The sequence below is a fragment of the Motacilla alba genome, chromosome 1, assembly GCF_015832195.1.
Source record: "Motacilla alba alba isolate MOTALB_02 chromosome 1, Motacilla_alba_V1.0_pri, whole genome shotgun sequence".
Taxonomy (NCBI): Eukaryota; Metazoa; Chordata; class Aves; order Passeriformes; family Motacillidae; genus Motacilla; species Motacilla alba.
The window spans coordinates 5,987,488-6,007,656 of NC_052016.1; the positions used below are offsets into that span (position 1 = coordinate 5,987,488).

Below are 20,169 nucleotides of genomic sequence, written 5' to 3' on the forward strand. Positions count from 1 at the left end.
AGATTAATGATTACTAAAAAAAGCCCCTGAACTATCGAACGCTATCTTATAAACAACTCAAAATGTTTTTATATTAGTATTTTTGACAAAGCAGTCACCATCTACGATCAAAATAAATACTACTAAAACTGTTCTGACATAGAACATTTAAAAATGAGATTGCCATTTGAGTAAAACAATAAGAATTATTTCAGTACAGTATTTATTGTGTTTTAGTAACTGTGGCACAAATAAATTCATGTTTGTCTCAAACCATTCATTCATTAAGTGCATTTTCTACTTCCAGGAATTTTGCTTAGAGAACAGCAATTCAAGGAAGCAAATGATTAAAGCCCATCTCCATTTGTGCCACTGTGAGCTGTCCTCCAAGTCACAGACTGAACACGGTCAATGCATGTGACCCCTCTGCAAAAAAAATCCCTAAGGAAAACACAGATGATGTCAATCCACGAGCTCATTAAACAGCAGTCAATTAGAACTCAAGTCAGCTAGAACCCAAACCTTAAAACATCACTACCTTCACTCCTTACTGCTTACGGAAATCAGCCACGGAATGAGAAAGAAACTCCAACTATCAGTGGAACATGCGTTTCTTTCAAGACCAGAGCACAATAATTTGGTAAAAAAACCATCTGTCCCACGGAATCCAGTAGCAAACAGTTCAGAGGTTCACACCGGGAGTCCTAACTGAATTCAGAATGCTCCCAGCACCCAAAGGCCTCCATGACAACCCATCCACCTCCTCCAGCAAAACCCCAAGGCTGAGGTTTCGCATTCTGGGGCAACTGCACAGCATTTTTGTGCGGGGTTATTTTTCAGTTGGATCAGTTCCCCACACAGCTGCAGGCTCAGCTGCGCCAGCACAAAGAAAGCAACCCGCAGACACGAGGGTGCCACCAAGGGCATGCCCAGGCAACAAAAGGTTTGGGAACCTCCAAAACAATCCAACAGCTGGGAATAGCTGCCTTGTCAAAAGAGAGGGGAGGAACAATCAGATTAGAGTTAAGAAAATTCTACTGAGGAAATGAAATAGTTTTCACCAGATGGAGTCAACGTTCCCATTTTAGGAAATCCCAAAGCCAAATTCTGATCAGTCACGATCAATACAAGGAAAGGTGAGCAGAGAAACCACTCAGAACATGCAGGCAAAGCTGAAACCAATTCATCTGCAATCTTGGTGATAAGTGTCTGAATACAAGGCAGTGTCTCACTGGATTCAAAATCTGCAAAAAGGCTGATCCCTTGTGTAGGACCTACTCCTTAGAGCAGCAGAGTGCTGATATCACAGCAGCTCCACTCCATGGCTGCAGAAAAAACCCTTTACCTATTAACAGCAATTCAAACTTACTGTATTTTGGAAAACTGCAACCTGCAGAGCAGCTTCAGATCTTTTAAAGGTTAGCAGTGGCACTGCCATCCAGTCTAAGCTCAGGTATAATACTGAAAAGAAAGAACCCCATCCAGTAATTTCTGATATGAACTCAAAACTTTTCTTGGAGACAAGTACTTCTTTTTAAGGAAGAGAAATAAAAGCATACTGATTTTGGAATTCAGTGGCTAGGACTGACAGAAAACATACTGGACTTCGAGGGAACTTACAATATTTAAGAGCTTTCACTAAAAAAAATGAAGTTAAATAGACTTCAGTATCAAACATCAACTGCACATTCAAAGGTAGCCTGCCTCTCACTAATACCCTCTGAGCACATGCAGCAAGGGCAGTAACAGCACCAATAATGGGAGTTTCAACGATGCAATCTGCCATGACTTTTTCTCGAGATCCCTCTTATGGTGTTTAAGTCCTAATTCTTACAAAGAAATGACCTGCAGTCTCAGAATATTCAGAAAAAGGTATTAGCTAAATCCAAATACTAAAAACGTACAACGAAATGCACCCATCTGCATGATCCTGCACTGCCAGTGTTTGTGAAAAAATGAGACAGATCTAAAGAGAAGAAACTACCAACACAAAACCCAGATCTGTGATCCCAGCATTGCTTCATCTTGGCCACTGATCCCAGTTCTACAGTCACCTCACAATTTGTTCCGTTCTGCACAAACTGCATGGCAAGTATTTTTTAAACAAAGAACACTATCACTTCTGCCTTTATAAAAAACACTTCATACATTATATACAAATGTGCATGCACTTCTTGAAGATATTTAATTAGGTAACAAGCTTTCAAGCAAAAAAAACTGTGGAGCATTACACATGCTGCTATGTTGTGATATTCTATTAATTATATCCAATTTATTACACACACTGACTTGTCCATAACTTTGACTAAATTCTGACTACACAGATTCATAGCTCTGAAGATCATGCTCCTTCAGCATTTTACACTTCTGGAACTTCAGGAATTAAAATCTGAGTAAAATACACATTAGTGACATCAAAACATTCTGAACTCTCTTTTTTGTTCTAAACCATATAAAATTTAACTATAATGCAATTAGAATGCATGATAATTAAAGTAACAAAATTTGTATCACATAATGAAATTTATTTTTACTTTATAATGGAACACAAACATTCTACTTCTTTCAAAGAGCAGTAGTAAATTAGTTATAAAACACCTATGACTTTCTGCATTGAGGGTAATAGCTTTACAGCCTTTTGTACTAGAGTTCAAAAACTGTAGTGAACAGGAACATATGTCCCTCACTTAATAAAAAAAAAACCCTTTAACTTCCTTTTTTACATCAATTAAAAGTCCTCCAGTATTTTCAACTACTACTACACTTCTTTGAAAATACAGATACATTTTTAATACTCCATAACTAACAAGGTTTTTAGTCTACTTGAGGCTTTTTTTTACAATTGAGATGTGACTTTAAATAGGCATCTAAGAAAGTATTAAGTACTTTAATTCAGATTTTTAATGGCTTAATGTTTCTTCTCACGTTGTTGTGCTAATGCTCTTTTACAGTTCTCCAGAACTGATATTTCCAACCATCAACTGGATTTTTTATGCTTGTTTTTAAAACCATACACAGAGTACAAAGCAGATGCCCCATCAGTAAACCCTGCCTCTGATCCACAGCAACACCTGGTCCTGTCACTCTTAACTGTTATCAACTCAAAAGCAGAGTTAACACAGGTCAGTCCATAATCCTGGGCTGGTTTTGTGAAGAAAAATATGTCCAGAAGGTCACACTGCGCTCACACCTAACTTTATTAGGCTAAGGAGAAAGAGTGGTGTAAATTTTTTTACAGAGGGGGTGGCAGAATTTTCTTAAAACTAAACGAAAGCACTTAAGATCAGACTATTCTCCACTAAATTTCAGAGACAGCATACTGCCATGTTCCCTGCAGGTCTTCCCGTGCCTCTGGATTTGGAAACACCAGTGGTTATATCCCACTCATTGGATGGGATGAGGTACAAGACAGATGCTTCCATCACCCAAACAAACCCTTCTGAATTCACAGGCTGAATACAGATACCTGCAAATTCCTCCTGAGCAGCATCAAATCCACGTGTTTCTCACTTTAGAGATCTAGGTCCTAGGAAGCCAAACTCACCCTGTTTGAAGTCAGACAGAGAGCCAGTGGACCCAAAGACACACTGCTATCAAACAGCCCACAGCCAGCCTGAGTCACCAAGCAGTGCTTCTGAGCCACTCTCAGTTAGAACTCATCTCCCTGTTTCTGCATCCCATGGAAACTGTAAACCAGCATCTCTGTGTGCTTGGAAAAAGGCATGGGGGGTGGGTGGACACATTTTCAGGGTGGGGGTGTTGTTTGTTTCCCTACACAAACAGATCTACATTCATGTTAAAATTAAAAAGCAATGACAATGAAAGAAGGCATCCCATGGGAGAAAAGTAAATATTCTGACCTGGTTCTACCCAGTTCTCACCCACGCCCCACAAACACTGAAAGGCAGGCAGCCATCAGATACTGGGCCTGCCAGCCAATTTCATATTCATACCTGAACCAGGAGTGTTTTGGCTGGGTTTTTGTTTTCCATTAAAATAAAAAAGAGTGAGAAGTAAGAATAAAGTTGTTTTTGAGAAGATATCACCAGTCTAAAATATTTTATGGGCTCTGAAATATAGTACAAACCAAGAAAACAGTGACTTAGCCCAGTGGTTTTCATTCTGTTGTGTCAGCTACACTGAAGAACAATTCCCCGAAGACATTTACGAGAAGAACTAAAAATTCTTACCTTTTGGATAATCTTCCAATAAGAGGTTGAAGTGACCTAACTGACAAAAGAAATCAGACTCGACCTTTCCTTCAGCTTTCAAAATTAGCGATTCATAGCAGCGAACAGCCTGGGAAAAAGAAATACAAGGTTTTCAAAATTCTGTACTTTACTAAAGCAAATAATACATTTTCTGAGAAATAATAAAGTTTTTTATTAGCTTGAAAGATGAAGTCTACAAACACTCTCACTAACGGAGTCAGCATCACTTTTCAAAGAAGAAATGTAATATTAAAGACAGAAAATATTTAGAAGCTCACTGATTCTAATGCAAATTGACAACAAATGAAAAACAGAAATTTTCTCTGATTTTGCTGTGGACATTCAATTTCCCCAACACAAAACAAACCTCTAACTTACATGACAATTTTTAACTTTAAAATCAATGAAACACAAAAGGATTGATTTCATTCTTTCCAATCTGCAAGAAAGAAACCCCTCTGATCTTATTCTCATTGTGTTGCTTTTTTCCCTGAAGAAATCATTTTTCATTTAACAGTTATTTCACTCATTTTTTTGCTGAACCCAAGAACACACTACCTCTACATGTTTCCTTGTGCAATTTATATATCTTCATATGTGTTTCCCAAGATCCGACTCTTTTCACATCCAGTATGTTGTAAAATAATTTACTTCCTCCTACTGTAGGCTCAGAAAAGCTAAAGTCAGATATGTAAATCCAATTAGAAATTCATTTCAGTTTGAGAAAACTTGCCCCAGAAGTTTTTTAAGTGACACACACAGAAGAATAGAATGTTCTGTACTATGAACACACATTTCTAACAACTGAACTGACACCTTCCATTCACCCCAACTGCCATCATCTTTAACCCATTACATCCTTGCCTCATGACCCTATTTACCTCCTGACCCTGTTTACACTTTGGGAATGAGTAAATAAATAAATAAAATCACTCTCCCAACTTTCTGAACTTAGTAGCTATTGAATTGAAGCAGTTGAACAAATTTATACAGGAGACAGGGTCCTTGCACCAGCACAGTTTTCAAAAGCCAGACAGACTTCAACAAATTCTAATTCCAGCTGGTTAATCTATGACTTTCACCTATTTATGGTGCATGTTTCAAATTTGGTTGCAATCATGAACTCCTTGATTTTATGACATGAAAATAAACAAAGAACAAGGGGCCCTTCCAACTCTGCATATTCTGCGATTCTGTGAACTGAGGAGCTTTCTTAAGAGATTTTATTAAAACTTAATATTCAAAAGGGGCGGGGGGAATCAAGCTGAATTTTTAAATCAGTAGCCTTGCCCATGTTTATAATTTACTTTGAGTACACTTTTACTAATCATCAAAATGAGAAATGCCAAAAAAAAAAAAGAGAGGAAATGTTACCCAATTACTGATCTAATCTGTTCTCAGTAGGTCACAGTTTGTATCCCAAGACTGAGGCGTATCACATACTTCCACCTACTTCCAAGTCCAGAAAAGCCTTATTTTAGGGCTGTTTTCAGAGGCAAAGGATGAATCAAAACAAGGCTATGCTGCTACAGAACTTCGGGCGTACATGTGGTAGTAAAATGATTTAATAAAACATTAAATATGTTTACATAAACACAAAGTACATCTTTCAAACTGTAGCTATTTGGCCACGTTCTGAAGATACCAGATTTAGATGTGTATTTGCAAGCTTTGCCCCAGCAAATTGCAGTGGAAGGACTGCAATTCTTTTCACCAAGGATCAAAGCTACAACTCCTTTAATTTCATTCCCACCACTATGAACACCTCTTGCAGTCAGTTAATTCTCCATCTAAAGAATATCATCCCTAAAATCAGAAGCAAAGCACACAATCTAAAGTACATTTCTTAAGATCACTATTTGTGCATGTACTGACTCTTAACATCAGGTTAACCAGCTGAACCCATCTGGAAATACCTCAGTGAAGAACTTTGGTTTTGGCACTGTGCTTCCCCTCTCCACTGTTTGGTCTCATCTCTTGATTTGTGCAATCATAACACAATTTTTGATGGTGCCCCTGATGTTACTGTTACACACTGATTTGTAGACAGGCTTCCCTTCTTCTGATGATCTGCAATACCTGCTACAGCTGCTGAAGAAAACAGTCAAATTTTGATGTATTTTTTTGTCTTTTACAATTCAGAGCATATAGAAACTGCCACCACAACAGGTAGCCTACAATAAATACTGGAGAGGAAACTAGGGTTGTTTATTTCCTGAATTAGGCTACAGGTGTTCAAAGAGAACTTGACTTTATGAATAAATGTAACAGGATTTTTCTGTACAGATGTTCAGGGAAATTATAAATCACACGCACTTTAAAGTTTAAGTGTTTGGGGACCCTCAATGTTCCCACAGCCCCTTTTTAAGTAAATCCTCATTAAAAGAGGGCTCACACATATCTGAAGCACTGTCTGTAGTAGGGATGTAAAAACCTGTGCCCAAGCCTTTCACACAGCTCAGAGCAATTCTCAACAAGGCAGATTTCCCCTTTATGTTAGAACACAAACTGAAGATACTGCTAAGCCATCTCACTGATGCCAGCACAAGGCAAGGCTTAAGACACCAGAACTTCTCCTTTTAGCCACAGTTAACTGTAAATTATCTGTTCCTGTATGAGCAATTCAATTACACCATTAAAGCAAACCCTCTCCACTGACCTCTGGTTTGCAACATAATCAGCAACACGCTCATATTTATCCAAACTTAACTTGGGAAGGCTGTTTCAAATGATTTTTTTCAGTTCTTCCAGCACTTTCTAACAAAATGAAACAGAAACTAAAAGCAAACATTGCTTCCTTGGTGGGAACACCAAATCAGCCCCTGGATCAGCAGGCTGGTCACCATCTGGCTCTTGCTCTTCCATGTCAGGGCAGAGTCACCAGGCAAAGATTTACCCAACTTTGGCTTTGGTCAAGAAACTTTCTCCCCCACCAGACCCATCCACAAAGATCTTTAGAAAGTAACAAGTATTTTTCTGCACAGGTAAGAATTTGTCTCTGTTGAATGAATGGATGTAAAGGGAGGTCACAACTGCACCTATCTTTATATGTTTTCTTTGAAGGAAAAAATCAAAAGATCTCATTTTAGTGGTTCTTTAACTGCAAAGGCCACCTATGGCACTACTTGTGCAACACATTTATATTATCCTGAGACACTAAGAATTCTAAGGAAGGTAAAAACCCCTGAGGTTTTTAAGCATTGTTATTTCTCCACACTGTATGGATCTCTAAGTGCATTCAATGGAGTCAGCCTTGAGAATTGCCAGTATTGACAAATCAACACGAAAGAGAAAGACCCTGAAATGAAAAGGAAGATTGCTACACAACATCATACACTTCCTTCCCTTTGTTCAAGGCTACAAGAAGATAAAAGGGAAACCTGAAGAATTTAGGAACTTGGCAAAATAATCACCCGCAGCTGCTTTGCAGTGTGGCAACCAGAGCAGAAGCAGGAAACTAAGGCAGGAATGGCTGCAGGAAAAGAAACTGGCTTATATAATACTAAAAAAGTAACAATATTCATGTTGTTTGCCACCTTCAACCAAAGTAATACACTATTGTCACACAGATTCCCTCTCATTACATCACAGTTCATGACTGGGGGCGTCCTGATTGCACAGATTCAACTCTCAATTCTTAGGACACCTTTAAATAAAGTACAGTGAAGAAAAAGGTTTAGTGTATTTACCAACTCACAAAAAGCTAGCAAAACCTGTTCACAAAAGAAATAATCCTAGAATCACCTTTAAAATGCACTAACAGACCCCCATGTGTTCCCTACTTATCATTCCAACAGATAAGGAACTGGATTATTTTCCCCCCCCATTTTAAAACCATTCCTTCCCCACACTCACAAAAACAAAACCAACCAAACAAAACCAACCCCATAAACTAAATGCCAGTTTTGGTCACCATTAAAATGATGTCATTTCATGAAGAAACAACCCCAGAGACTAGAATATACCACAACAAAATAAATAAATAAATAAATATACCCAACCCAAACAAATCTGATAAATCCAAAAGATGAAATCAGAATTTTAAATATTGTACACAGGAGTCACTGAAACATTGCAGTTCTGTTTTATAAATAAAAAGGACCATGCTATTTCTATTTCAATTAATATGAAGAAAAAAACTTTACCATTATTGTTGCTTGCAATTGTTAGCATTATAGGGCACAAATTCAAACTACTGTTAAAAAAACTGTACTTTAAAAAGGGACAAAAATCAATACAGCTTGTTCACATTGTTTCTGAAGAAGATAATGTCATGTTATCCTTTCTGAATCATGGCAAGCATGACTGACCAAAATGAAACTAAGCAGGACTAAACAGCCAAACATGACAAAATATTAATTCTTTAATATATTAATGATATGAAAATGGAGGAGTACACCGAGTCAGCAATTTTTACTTAAAACATAAAAAAAACCCTGGCAACTACAGGGAAGCAAAAAGCCAGCAATCTGAATTGTTAACATGGCAACAACCAGGCAGTAACATACAGTGAAGAAAATTATTTGAATTTTACTGGGTAATAAATTAACTGCTCAAGAAAAACACAGCACTTCAATGCAGACAATATAGTGTAAAATTACAAATTCAAAGCTTCAAGAAGTTCCTAAAACCTTCAATTTGACAACATAAAACACTAATGTATCTGTAGATAAGCTGAGGGAGGGTGACAAAACTGAGCAGTTGCTGCTCCCTTTTCTTGTGCCTCCAGTGACCCAACTGGATGGGCTTTGTGAGCAGATAATGAGAACAGAGATTCCACATGAAAATTGGAGAGGGAGACATCAGCAGACTCTTGACAAACAAAATACACTCTATAGGAATGGTTAGAAACAGAATGTTAATTAGCTGATATTTTATCCTTCTGGAAAATAAAGTAACCACATGGACAACCACACATCTACCACGGGTCAGCCCGAGGGGCACCTACAGAGCAGGAAGGCACAAGTGCGTGTGTGCTGGGCTCCCTCTCCCTCCCTCGGTGCCACTGAGGAGGCTCTGAAAGGCTTCTTTTCCCATCTCTTCCTCCTTGCCACAATTCACCAAAATGCACACGCAATTTGCTACAACAGTGACAACAATTTGTCACCACCCAGAGAAACTCCTGGTGAAGTTCCAGCCCCTGCCCGGCAGCAATGGGGGTGTGAACAGGGCATGCTTCAGTTAAGCAAAGGAAAAAAAACAAGCCTGAGTTCTTCAGAAGTTAAAACTATTTTTCCCCCATCAATGACTGGCTGGATACACATCACCTTCTGAGCTGTAGATGATTTACAAGAACATCTCATTTACTTCTGCAGAGAAAAGCACACCATTCTTATTTGACTGAAGATAACCTAGATTAATGCAGCAGATCCTCCACTGAAAGCTCTCATATTATGTATTGGCACAATATCCTTAACTTCCTTTACTTTCTTATTCAATGCAATTCCCACTACAGCTTTCAAAGCTTCTTTATATGCTCTGTATTTGCAACACTCATATTCTGTTATAAAATTTCTCTCTCAATTTCACACATTTACTCTCCTTGTAGTTCATGTATGGACTAGGCTATTTCAAAAGCCTCAGTAAGAGTGCTGAAAGTGCAGCTGCTGGACACAAATATGCTCAGACCCCAAAACATTCAGGCCTCAAGAAGCAAAGACATGAACTGGCCTCTTCAGTAACTTTGTTCTTACAAAATTTCTATGGCGTATTGGAATGGAATGTTGTGAGTTTATTCTAGTCTGCTAGTAAGACTTAGGATCAAAGTCTTCATCATTTCAAAAACAATTAGTATAGAACAACTGAAACTGATACTCCTCAAACATTTCTTAAGAAATCTACCATCAATTTTGGGTAATTTATTTTCTTATGACTAATGCTTCATCAAACAGGAGACAAGAATAAACAGTGCAGGCAATAAAGAAAAGCAGCTGCACACATGAGCTACATGCACAGCCTGATGGTCACAATTTTGATGAATTTTCTTTAAAAGCCACTACTGTAGTCTAAGACTTTTGTGCTTCCAGATTATACTGAAGATGTAACAAAGATTTTTTTGTTCATATGATGTCTATGGTAGATGAGAGATGACATAGTAAGCGGCATAAGTAAGGTCAAGGTTGCTAAGTTTACAAGGGAAAATTAACATGGACTCAATTATTGTTGAAAACTGAGGGATATTGCTTCATAAAAAGCACAGATCTGCAGTACAAAATACAAAACAGAACACATGCAAATCAATGATTAAATGGAAGAAAGTGACATTTTAGCAGAGAGTGAAAAACCCAACTTGCCTCCCCTGAATACAGAACACTTGCAAGGCATTCTTGACACGTGTTTTCTGTCAGACAGATGCAAACTCAATAGTTTACATATTAAAAATAGTTTACATACATAAAATACAGAAAGCTTAGTCCTTTGCAGCTGACAGTGTCCCTAACCAACTGGATTTTATGAAAAATTTGTTGACTGGAGTTTATGTGGCGAATCACTCTGCATTAATTCTGAGTCCACCTGGAGGATGCAATCCTCTCATTATTTCTTTTAAATACGGTCAAATAAATTTAAAAATATCACTGTGTATGTACATACACACACACCTACATCATTTCTAGAAATTCTAAATTATTAGCAAACAGAATCATCTCTATTCTGTCCCTTAAAATATTTCATAATCAGGTGACTCAGGAGATTATGGCAAATTTCATATGGAATTTCATCATTCAAAATATTCACAGGTAATCTTTACCAAAAACCCAAACAAACAAACACAAATAATTTTCTTTTTTTTTCCAAGCGGCGGTAGATTTTTTTTGTAGGCAATTGGAACATTGTTTTTATCTCAGACTATAGGAACATCTTTTTGCCTATTTTTACCACAGTAAGTCTATTTCAAGTAGAATTGCAGCACCTTAATTTAGCAATATTTCAAGCTCATGAATAGTTCACCATACACTAAAATTTAAGACCACTAAATCTGATTTTATTCTATCAATTCTTACCTATACCAACACAGAACATCACAAATGAGGTGTGGCATGTCAGACTTCAGAACATTTAGATAGCTAACAGTGATAGATAAACTTATCTTTTTTTAGTATGTTAAACCAGTTTTATCTAGGAGTCTACAGAGTCTCATACAGGTTTTAAAAAAGATATGACACAACAAACAAATAGCTAGTTTTGTTCTCATTGGGTAAATTATTTTGGAAATATAATTAAAATCAACACAGAAAAATACAACTAATAACAGAAACCCACCCACAAATAAAGCCAGAATCTGCATTAATAGCTGCCTGTTTTACCTAAGGAAAAAAGGATCTGAATAACTTATTTATGTAAATATCTCCGGATCTGGACACTAGTCTTTGGAAATGTATCACTGACTATCAGGGATCAAGCATAAGAATGACAATGAAACAAAGAATAAAGAACTTGAAAGGAAGAGGTATTAAATAGAGAACAATGTACATACATACTCACAAGACAACATCTACCAAGACTGACACAACAAATATGTATTTGTGAAAATACCTGGTTTCAAGCTTAACAGAAAGATTTTTCTGTATTGTCTGAATACAGGGCAATTTATAAGGGCAACTATTAAAAAATATTTAAAAGCTACCACCAATTGCTCTGCTAAACCTGCCCAGTCTAAACTTCAGTCTCAAAAGGGTTCGAGCACTAGAGGTGGCCTGGTACTGAGAAATAATATTGCTGGTAGCTTAGTCTGAAAATACAAGGAAAAGATGACTTATTTTAGAAGAATGGAAGTGAAAATGGGTCAGGAGCTGTTTCATAAAGAAAGTGTAAAAACTAATGCTAATAGGGTGGGAAGTGTGGAATTTTCAGCACCACAGGAGATAAAGAATTGGTAAAAGCACATTAAGACACAAAGGATAAAAAAAAATCTAAACAGAATGAACCTGGTTTTAAATACTGAAATATCACTATTTCAAGGAGTCTCACAATGCTGGTACTTTTAAAGTTACCACAGCCAGTGCAGCAGAAGGATCCACCCCAAGGATCTTCCATCACATCACTGCAATCTCCTATATAGGCACAATCCACAGCCATTCATATTTTCTCCTCTGTGGCTGCTTAATTATGCTTACACAATTATGTTCACATATAAAAATGAGCAACACTGGAACATGACCAAATGTGCGTGAAAACCAGCCTGCATAGAAAATGTTTTGTATGAGAACTTTATGCGCAGAAAACACCTTGAAAGCACCACAGTAACTCCCATCAAGAGCTGTAACCCTCGTGTGCTAATGCCAGCAAACATCCAGCCTTATGTCTCACCTTTTCCCCCCTCGTGTGGCTAGCTGAACAAAAAGAAATTCCAATGAGGAAATAAGAGGAATACAATCCTCTGGATACAGTCCACAGCTAATGAGCAGTACCATTTCTGAATGGCAGAGCTGGTGAACCTTATTCCAGGAAAGAAGAATTGTCTTATTTCTGCTGTGTGACAGTAACACGTAGAGGAAGTATATTCTCTATATATAGAGATATATAGCATATAATCTCTATATTCATAGAGATTTCAGATTTTACATTTATGCATTACAAAGCCCAAGTCCAAATTACTTCAGCTACCAGTAAGCATTTTCATCATAATGTGCATTAAACACAACTAAAATGACAATACACCCAAAACATCGCTTGGTAACTGGCCAGCAGAGTCTTCTGATAAGTAAAAGCTGATATTGGATTGTAACAGGCAAAACATCCTAAAGACTCCTGCAGCTGCAGGGTGAACAGCTGTGCAGGTTGTCACCACAGCCTGTTTTCATTAGCATTTCCCTGGAGCTGGATGTAAGATATCCTTCTTGAATAATGCTTCCCAAGCCCTATCAAATTTGACATCCAATATACAGATGGACATTAAAAAATACCAAGTGGGAAAACATTTACGTATGAAGCTTAATGCCAGTTCTCTATCTATCCTGCATGTATTTTCAGGGACACTACTAGACAGCTTCAAAGGATGAAGCTCCTGGTTAGTGCAGCAGGTCATAAACCAGTTCTATTATAGGAGGGAAATGGGATGCACAAAAAAGTCACAAGAAACTCCAGCACATTAAAACTATCTCTATAATTAAAACTATACTATCTAAGGACTTAAATCTAGAACAATCAAGATACAAGGGTTCACTTTATTTAAAACAAGGATTTAAATTTGAGTTGTCCATACTCATCACAAGTGCCATAGGTATCAGATTCCAGAGTCAAGCTCACTTTTAAGCCAAAAGTGACCATGACGATTCTCTGCAGGACAGAGGCAGAATGACAGACATTAAGCTTCTACCTAAATAGAGAACTCTGTTCCAGCCATCCTTTCCCCATCCACAGCTACAGCATAACCTTGTGTAGAAAAGGAGGATTTTGTGATTTAAAACAAACAGCTGGATAAAGAAAAATGCAATCCATTAGGGGTGAGTACTGACTGAGGTGTTTGGGCACACCACCATCTGTCTTGGCAGAACACTACAAACATATCTCTTCAACACAGACTCAATTATGAGTTCTCAGTTCCATCATGATGATGATGATGTTCCTTCCAACAGAAAGATCTGCAAGGAATCTTTTACACAATGCCTAACTGGAAAAAGTGCAATGCCGCCTTCTGTTGGGCCTACCTTTCACAACCACATACCCTGACCACTATAATCTTATGACTTCATTAAAAAACTGCCTTTAAAATGAATCAACACACTTGAGGAAAATGCAATACACATCCTGAACATACTCATTTCTAAAAGTCAACCTTGTGCACTTCTCTTAATTAGAAGTTTACACTCAATTCACAAACCTTACACTGCTCATTACATGTACCAGTCTCAAACAGAAAACAGCTAATGGCCATTTGTCTCTTAAAAGTATCTATTTGTAGACCAAAAAATGGCACAATGTGGATTCCACTGTGGAACGGAAAGCAAATATTTGACCCAGCATTTACGTTGTGTTGCACCCACAACACCTTTCAGAGTGACCAAATCAGCGTCTTTAAACACTAACACTGCTTGTCTCTCACAACCAGGGAGAAAACCCAAAAATTTTTAAAACAATGATCAAATTGTTAAAAAGCATTTTATAAAACCACTGAGGTGTGAAATCCACAACCAAAAATTTGAAATAGCACATCCCAAAAGAGGTGTGAGGATCAGCACTGAACATCAGGAAGTTCTGTTGGCACCATTCATAAATCAGGATGTGAATGTGGCTCATACACCAAACACCTCTGAAGAGTCCCTTATAAAACAATACAGTAATGTTCACATTTAAAATGAAATAATGCTAGAAATAACTGAATTCCATACATCAGACAACAGTTGAGAAGGTTTTTTTTGATGAACATGCCACATTCCACAGGGCTCCACAAGTGTTTTCCTAAGTTCTCTCTTCAGCTAAAGCTGTCATGACTTGAGCCTTTAGATGAACGATCAATTCTGAGATTATTTACAGTGGCAGGCAACAATTTCAATTACATATTAATGTCAAACCTTAGAATGAATCTCAGCAGTTTTACAGGCAATATATTTTCCAAAATGCAACTAACTCAATACTCCAAAAAAATGCAACAAAACTGTGACCCAAACCATAAAGTCACTAAGAAATTTCTATTAAAAGGACAGTTCCTTAACACTAAAATGTTGACTGTCTTCCTTTTTAAGGTTCTGGACGAACAGCACACACCCTTGTCTCCCATTTCACTGTCACTAATGTAATCTATCTTTGTTTACAGGATAAATTCACCTTCAAAGCCCTCAATGGCCTGAGCATAGATGTCTGAACTGACAGAATACACCAGTGTGTCAACCACAGCAAACAAGAACTCTTCACAATGCAGGAAAAGCTCATTTCCACAAAAGACTGGAGTTTTTCAAGTACTGGTCCCAAAGAGTTGGATTCATCATTATTAGAAAATATATGTGGAAAGGTACGCACACATTTCATTCACCTTCCTTAATAAACATAAACACTCCACTATACACTGGAATATCTCTGCTGAAACATCATGTCACCATGAACAAGCAATTCCCCTAGAGAGGAAACAAGGAGAACAGCAGAACAACCCAAAAATCTCTGAATCAAGAACAGCAGAGTCTGTAAGATACAGTCAAATACTGACACTGCATTAAGTTCTAAGGAGCACGCTGGGCACAACCAGAGGAGTGGGCAATAAAAATAAAGGAGTGAGAGGGAACACCAAGTGAGAGATGAAACCCTTATCACAGGGGAATGCCAGAGAAGGAAAGCAGATCACAACTGACTCAAGCCCTGAAGGACAGCACCTTCTCCACTGTTACCATTTCATCCCTACTCCAGCAGGCTGCACAACAGCCTCCCATCATCACCCACCCAACACAAAGCATCTCCATGAAATAATCACTTCAATCATGCCAGTCACTAAGAGAACAAGTCATTATCCCTCTGCAGGGAATGGCTGGGGAGGATGAAAAAATACAAAGGTGAGAAAGTTTAAGAACAGTTGAAAATGTACCAAATTGAAATTAAAGACATTTAAGACATTTTCAAATAATCATAAAAGGAGAAGGGTAGCAGGCAAGTCAGTCCCAAATGTCAATCTTTTTAAGCCCTTTATTTTAAAGTGTCAACTGTAGTACAAAAGGTTCTTTTTTCATTGCTTTCTGCAGTAACAGATTTTCTTACATCCAAAAAAAAAGCAAACCTCATCATTCTGGACCACCTGTGGCCTGTCCTGTGAAAGCAACAGGAGGTGGGTAACCTTTATGCTTAAGCTTGGAAACATAAATAACACTTGCACATGTGGAAGAGAATATTGATGTTGTCTTTAGGCCACAGATGGAGAACTGGCATCTCCTGAGGTGCATGTGGCCCACGGGGAAAAACTCCTGACTGTCAAGGCCTGAGCTGTTGTCCAATGCATGGGAAGCACTCCATGAACTCCAGTATGCTGAAAATATATTTCAAACTTCTTTTGCTGAGAGGTAACTTGAAAAACTCCAAGCCTTTGTGAAACATCAAAAGCAAGTTTGAAGCTCATGCTGATTTTATTTCCACACGTTCCCAGGGGTGGGGATGTGGCTGCTCATGTCACACCAGTCCCTCTCACACACAGGCAGATGCAAAGGAGCACAACCTCAACTTCATCCTCCTTTCTGCCATAACTGCACAACGTGCAAGCAGGAGCAAATAAAGTTGCCAAAATTTATTCTTCCTGTGCAGCAATGGCATGAGATTTGAGTCTTTGGGTCAGTCTCCTGCACTTGTTTCACATTCAACAGTTCAATGTGCCTTCATTTTTCTTGTGAGCCAGGCCAGCCGCAACCTAAAATCCATTTTCACATGTATTTTATAGTGTCTAAGTGCACAAAATTCAACATAAAAGGAGAACTGCTGTAATATTAACTACATTTATTGGTGGCAGCCTATCATCCTATAATTACCTCCATAATTTGCTGTGATAAGATATTGGCCTTTGGACTGAATTTACAGTTTAATTTTAAGTTTATCAACTGTAAATGAGGTAAGGACATTGCAACTCCAAACCACACCCATCAGATGGCTTTTGGAAGGCAGTCAGGGAGACACGTTGCAGTAAAACATTATACAGCCACGTAAGAGACTGAACTCTGAGACAGGCTTATTAAAAGTACTGGGAAAAAACATCTCACATACATTAATTACTGGATTATAAATCAACAAACCAAGATGAGGATATGCTGCCAGCATAAGGCAGATTAAAAAAAGCAGAAAGGGTTCTGGACCAGCTCAACAGAGGACAGACTTACAGCAAAGTTAAAATAAGATGACAATATGTCAGACCAATAGTCAGCCCTGTGCAGCAACCTGTCTCAGTATTTCCTTGAGCAGGACATGGACTAAAACAGCAACAATAAAAGATTAGCACAGCTTTTACATGAACCCACATTGTTGAAAAGGCAACAAAAGAAAGAGGTTAGCATACAATGGTGGTTTTTTTTCTTTTTATTTTTCCAGACTACACCAATTTAGGTTCAGAAAATTCCTGGGCAGAGATGGGAAAAGCTCCTGATGGATTTTCCTTCCATTAATTTTCCCTACCACTTTCTAAAACCATGTCCACTCATCTCACACTAACAATCCTGGACAGCCAGCAGTTCCACACACTAACTGCAGGGAACTACCTTGCTCTGAATCTGCTCCCTGATAGTTTCAGTTCATACTCCCAAGCTCTTGCAGTAGAAGAGACAGAGAAAAACCTGTTTTAAAAGCAGAGATATTAATACCATCTCAGCAGATTCTATACAATATCCCCACAGTCAGTAGAAATCAAACCAATCTAGAAGAGAACTGCAGGGGGTAAGAGGAAAGAAGAGTCTCTCTTGTAAAAGTCTAAACATCTCAAATTATTTGTCTTAGGAAATCAAAAGCTACCATGACTTCTCTACAAACACCAACAGGACAACCACCAGGGAAAGATAAGAACTATTTCAGTCTAACAATGTTGCCAAACAAATGTATCATTTTAGACTGAAAATTAAAAAAGTATTTGAAGAATCAGAAAATCCAGCTTTTGAACAGTATTTAAATGTAAACAGTAGAAGCAAAAGGATATTTTTAAATACTCTTTGGTATCACATGTAAGACAGCAATTTTCATAAATATAATGCTATTACATATACTTGTGACACAGCCACATACAATGTGAAGGGACAGGCTTTAAAAACAACTAGAAACTCTCACATAAACCTATGTATTCCTCCGTGTTCCTTCTCAAAGAGTCTGCACAAGTTTTGAAACAATTTCTATTCAAGTGAGAACAGACCAATACCAACACTGACTATAAAGAGCTGAATTGTTAAGCAAAGGGCTTATGCCCCTGAGGCACTTCTGAATAAGAGCATTTGAGAAACTTTAGGTAAAATTAGCTCCTTAATATTTTGAACTACCACATCATTACTGTCCAGGCTGGAGGCAAACACATTATAAGTGGAGAGAATAACCACAGAACCAAAACCCACAGACAGTATCTGCTACCTGCCCAGCTTCACCAACATAAATACTTGTGAGGATCAGCACTTGGAGTCTCTCTAGAGAATCTCAATTTTAAATATTAATTAATGAAGGAACATAATTCTTTAGCAAATATATTTAATTTTTTAAGAACCAAACCCACTGCTTATGGTCTTTCAGAAAATATTTTGGCTTTAATTTCAGCATGACCAAAGGACAAGTACTTACACTGTGGGTGCATCAGTATCACTTAAACAACCAAAGCTTTCCATGCTCATACAAACCATCTTTCTTTAATACCAAGACTGCTGCTTTTCAAAACCCTCTTGTGAAATAATATTCCATAAAATTTCAAGAAGAGTTTTAGCTGAACAACTCCCCCGGGAAGAAAAATGAAAGAGTAAAAGAATATTCACCAAAACTCAACAGCATTACATGTTCTGTGACACGCTTTCAAAACATCATGTAGAAAATAAAAATGGTTTTGGAGGAAATTAATAAATGGTTATTCATAACTTTGTTTTTATTCATAACAAATGAAGAGGTAACAAACAACAAAACAAACACCACCCTCCCCCACAGAAATAAGACTGGATAGCACTTCTTGAACATCTTTGGCTGTCTCCTGCCCAGGACGTACTGCCTGCCATAGCACAGCACCCAAGAAGGAGTTCTCTGACCTCCAGAGATAACACCAACATGCTACAAGAAAGCCAAGCCCTCAGCAATCATCCTGGTCACACATTTTTAAAAGATCTGCGACACTTAGCTACAGTCCCACCTTCTCTAATGTGTGCTCCAACTAATGGAACACACTTTTTTTTTTTTTAACTAAGATGCTCTCCCCACCCACTCTGAGATGAGCAGACACACAAAATTCATTTTCTGCTGCATCACTTATCTGTTTGGTAGGCTTCAGACTCAGACTTGCTCCCTTTTCCAAAACACATATATGCAGCTGTTGCCACCTATTATTTCAAAATAATCTTAATTTTCAAAAGCAATGCCAATTTTGCTCTCAAAAATATTATCAACAAGATCAAAAGCAAGTGGCAAAAGCATTACCAGATCCAGCAAAATGCAGCATTCCAGTTGGATTCTGCTGTCATTTTTGTACAGGACTCAAAAATTAAATAGCTGATTTATTACCTGTTTTCATCAACCCAAGTCTAGATATGGTGTGGTGTTTTAAAATTAGCCAAGTGCTGTTTTCAGTGTTGATGTCCTAATGCTCCTACTTGCTTTCACTATCAGAAAGCCACCACTGTCTCCAGTGATCACAGCGAAAGCTACTGATAGTGATATCACTACCACTATTTTTGTACAGTTTATCTGTGCAAAATACACCTTTTAAATAGAAACTATAGCTCTAAGTTGGTGAAACAGGTTTTCAGCATGGCATGCAAAGTATAAAAATACAAAGTGAAAAGAACTTTGCTAATAAAATTTAACACATAGTTTGTTAGCAAGCAGAATCTTGTGTGAGGCCTCCCAGAAGGCTCAGAGCAACTACATCATGTCCTGAAAACAGGAAATACACAGTTCTAGCCACAAAGATGTGACATGGGCCACTGGAAAGCAGCTATTGGTATTCCAGCTGCATCAGTGGCAGCTGTACTCTACAGTCAAGGTATTAAGCAAAAAAGTATGAACTGCCACATTCTGCTTTTTCCCTTGAGGAATGTCATGAGCCTGACTGCTAATGATGAAATGAGAAAATATTTCTGTGCCATAAGAAATCCACTGTGATTTATTTAGCACTGTCTTCCACAGGCAGGAAGAGGGCTCAGGGACACTGAAGCCATCACAACCATCAGCAGCTGCACCAGACAACGAATCTCAAAATTGGCAAAGGTAGGTAGATCATTGCATATGGGGAAAAAAACAAGTTTGGAAAAAAGCAGAGATGAGTCTTCCTGGAAAACAGCCTAGGAACTGTGACATGAGCAACTCTGCTTCAGGTGCAGACAGGGGCAAAGGGCACATGCAC

General features: G+C 38.0%; 1 protein-coding gene across 12 annotated transcripts in view; it reads right to left on the reverse strand.

The window, feature by feature from the left end:
- KDM6A (lysine demethylase 6A) overlaps window positions 1-20,169 on the reverse strand; it is a 148,727-nt gene that overhangs the window by 110,622 nt on the left and 17,936 nt on the right. For all 12 annotated transcript variants that reach the window (XR_005256741.1, XR_005256739.1, XM_038135371.1 and 9 more), the window contains exon 3: window positions 4,170-4,278. Coding sequence is in view for 10 of the 12 variants with exons in the window: in XM_038135371.1 (XP_037991299.1) it covers window positions 4,170-4,278 (109 nt within the window). In the remaining 2 variants the exon portion in view is untranslated. The remainder of the gene's footprint in view (window positions 1-4,169; window positions 4,279-20,169) is intronic.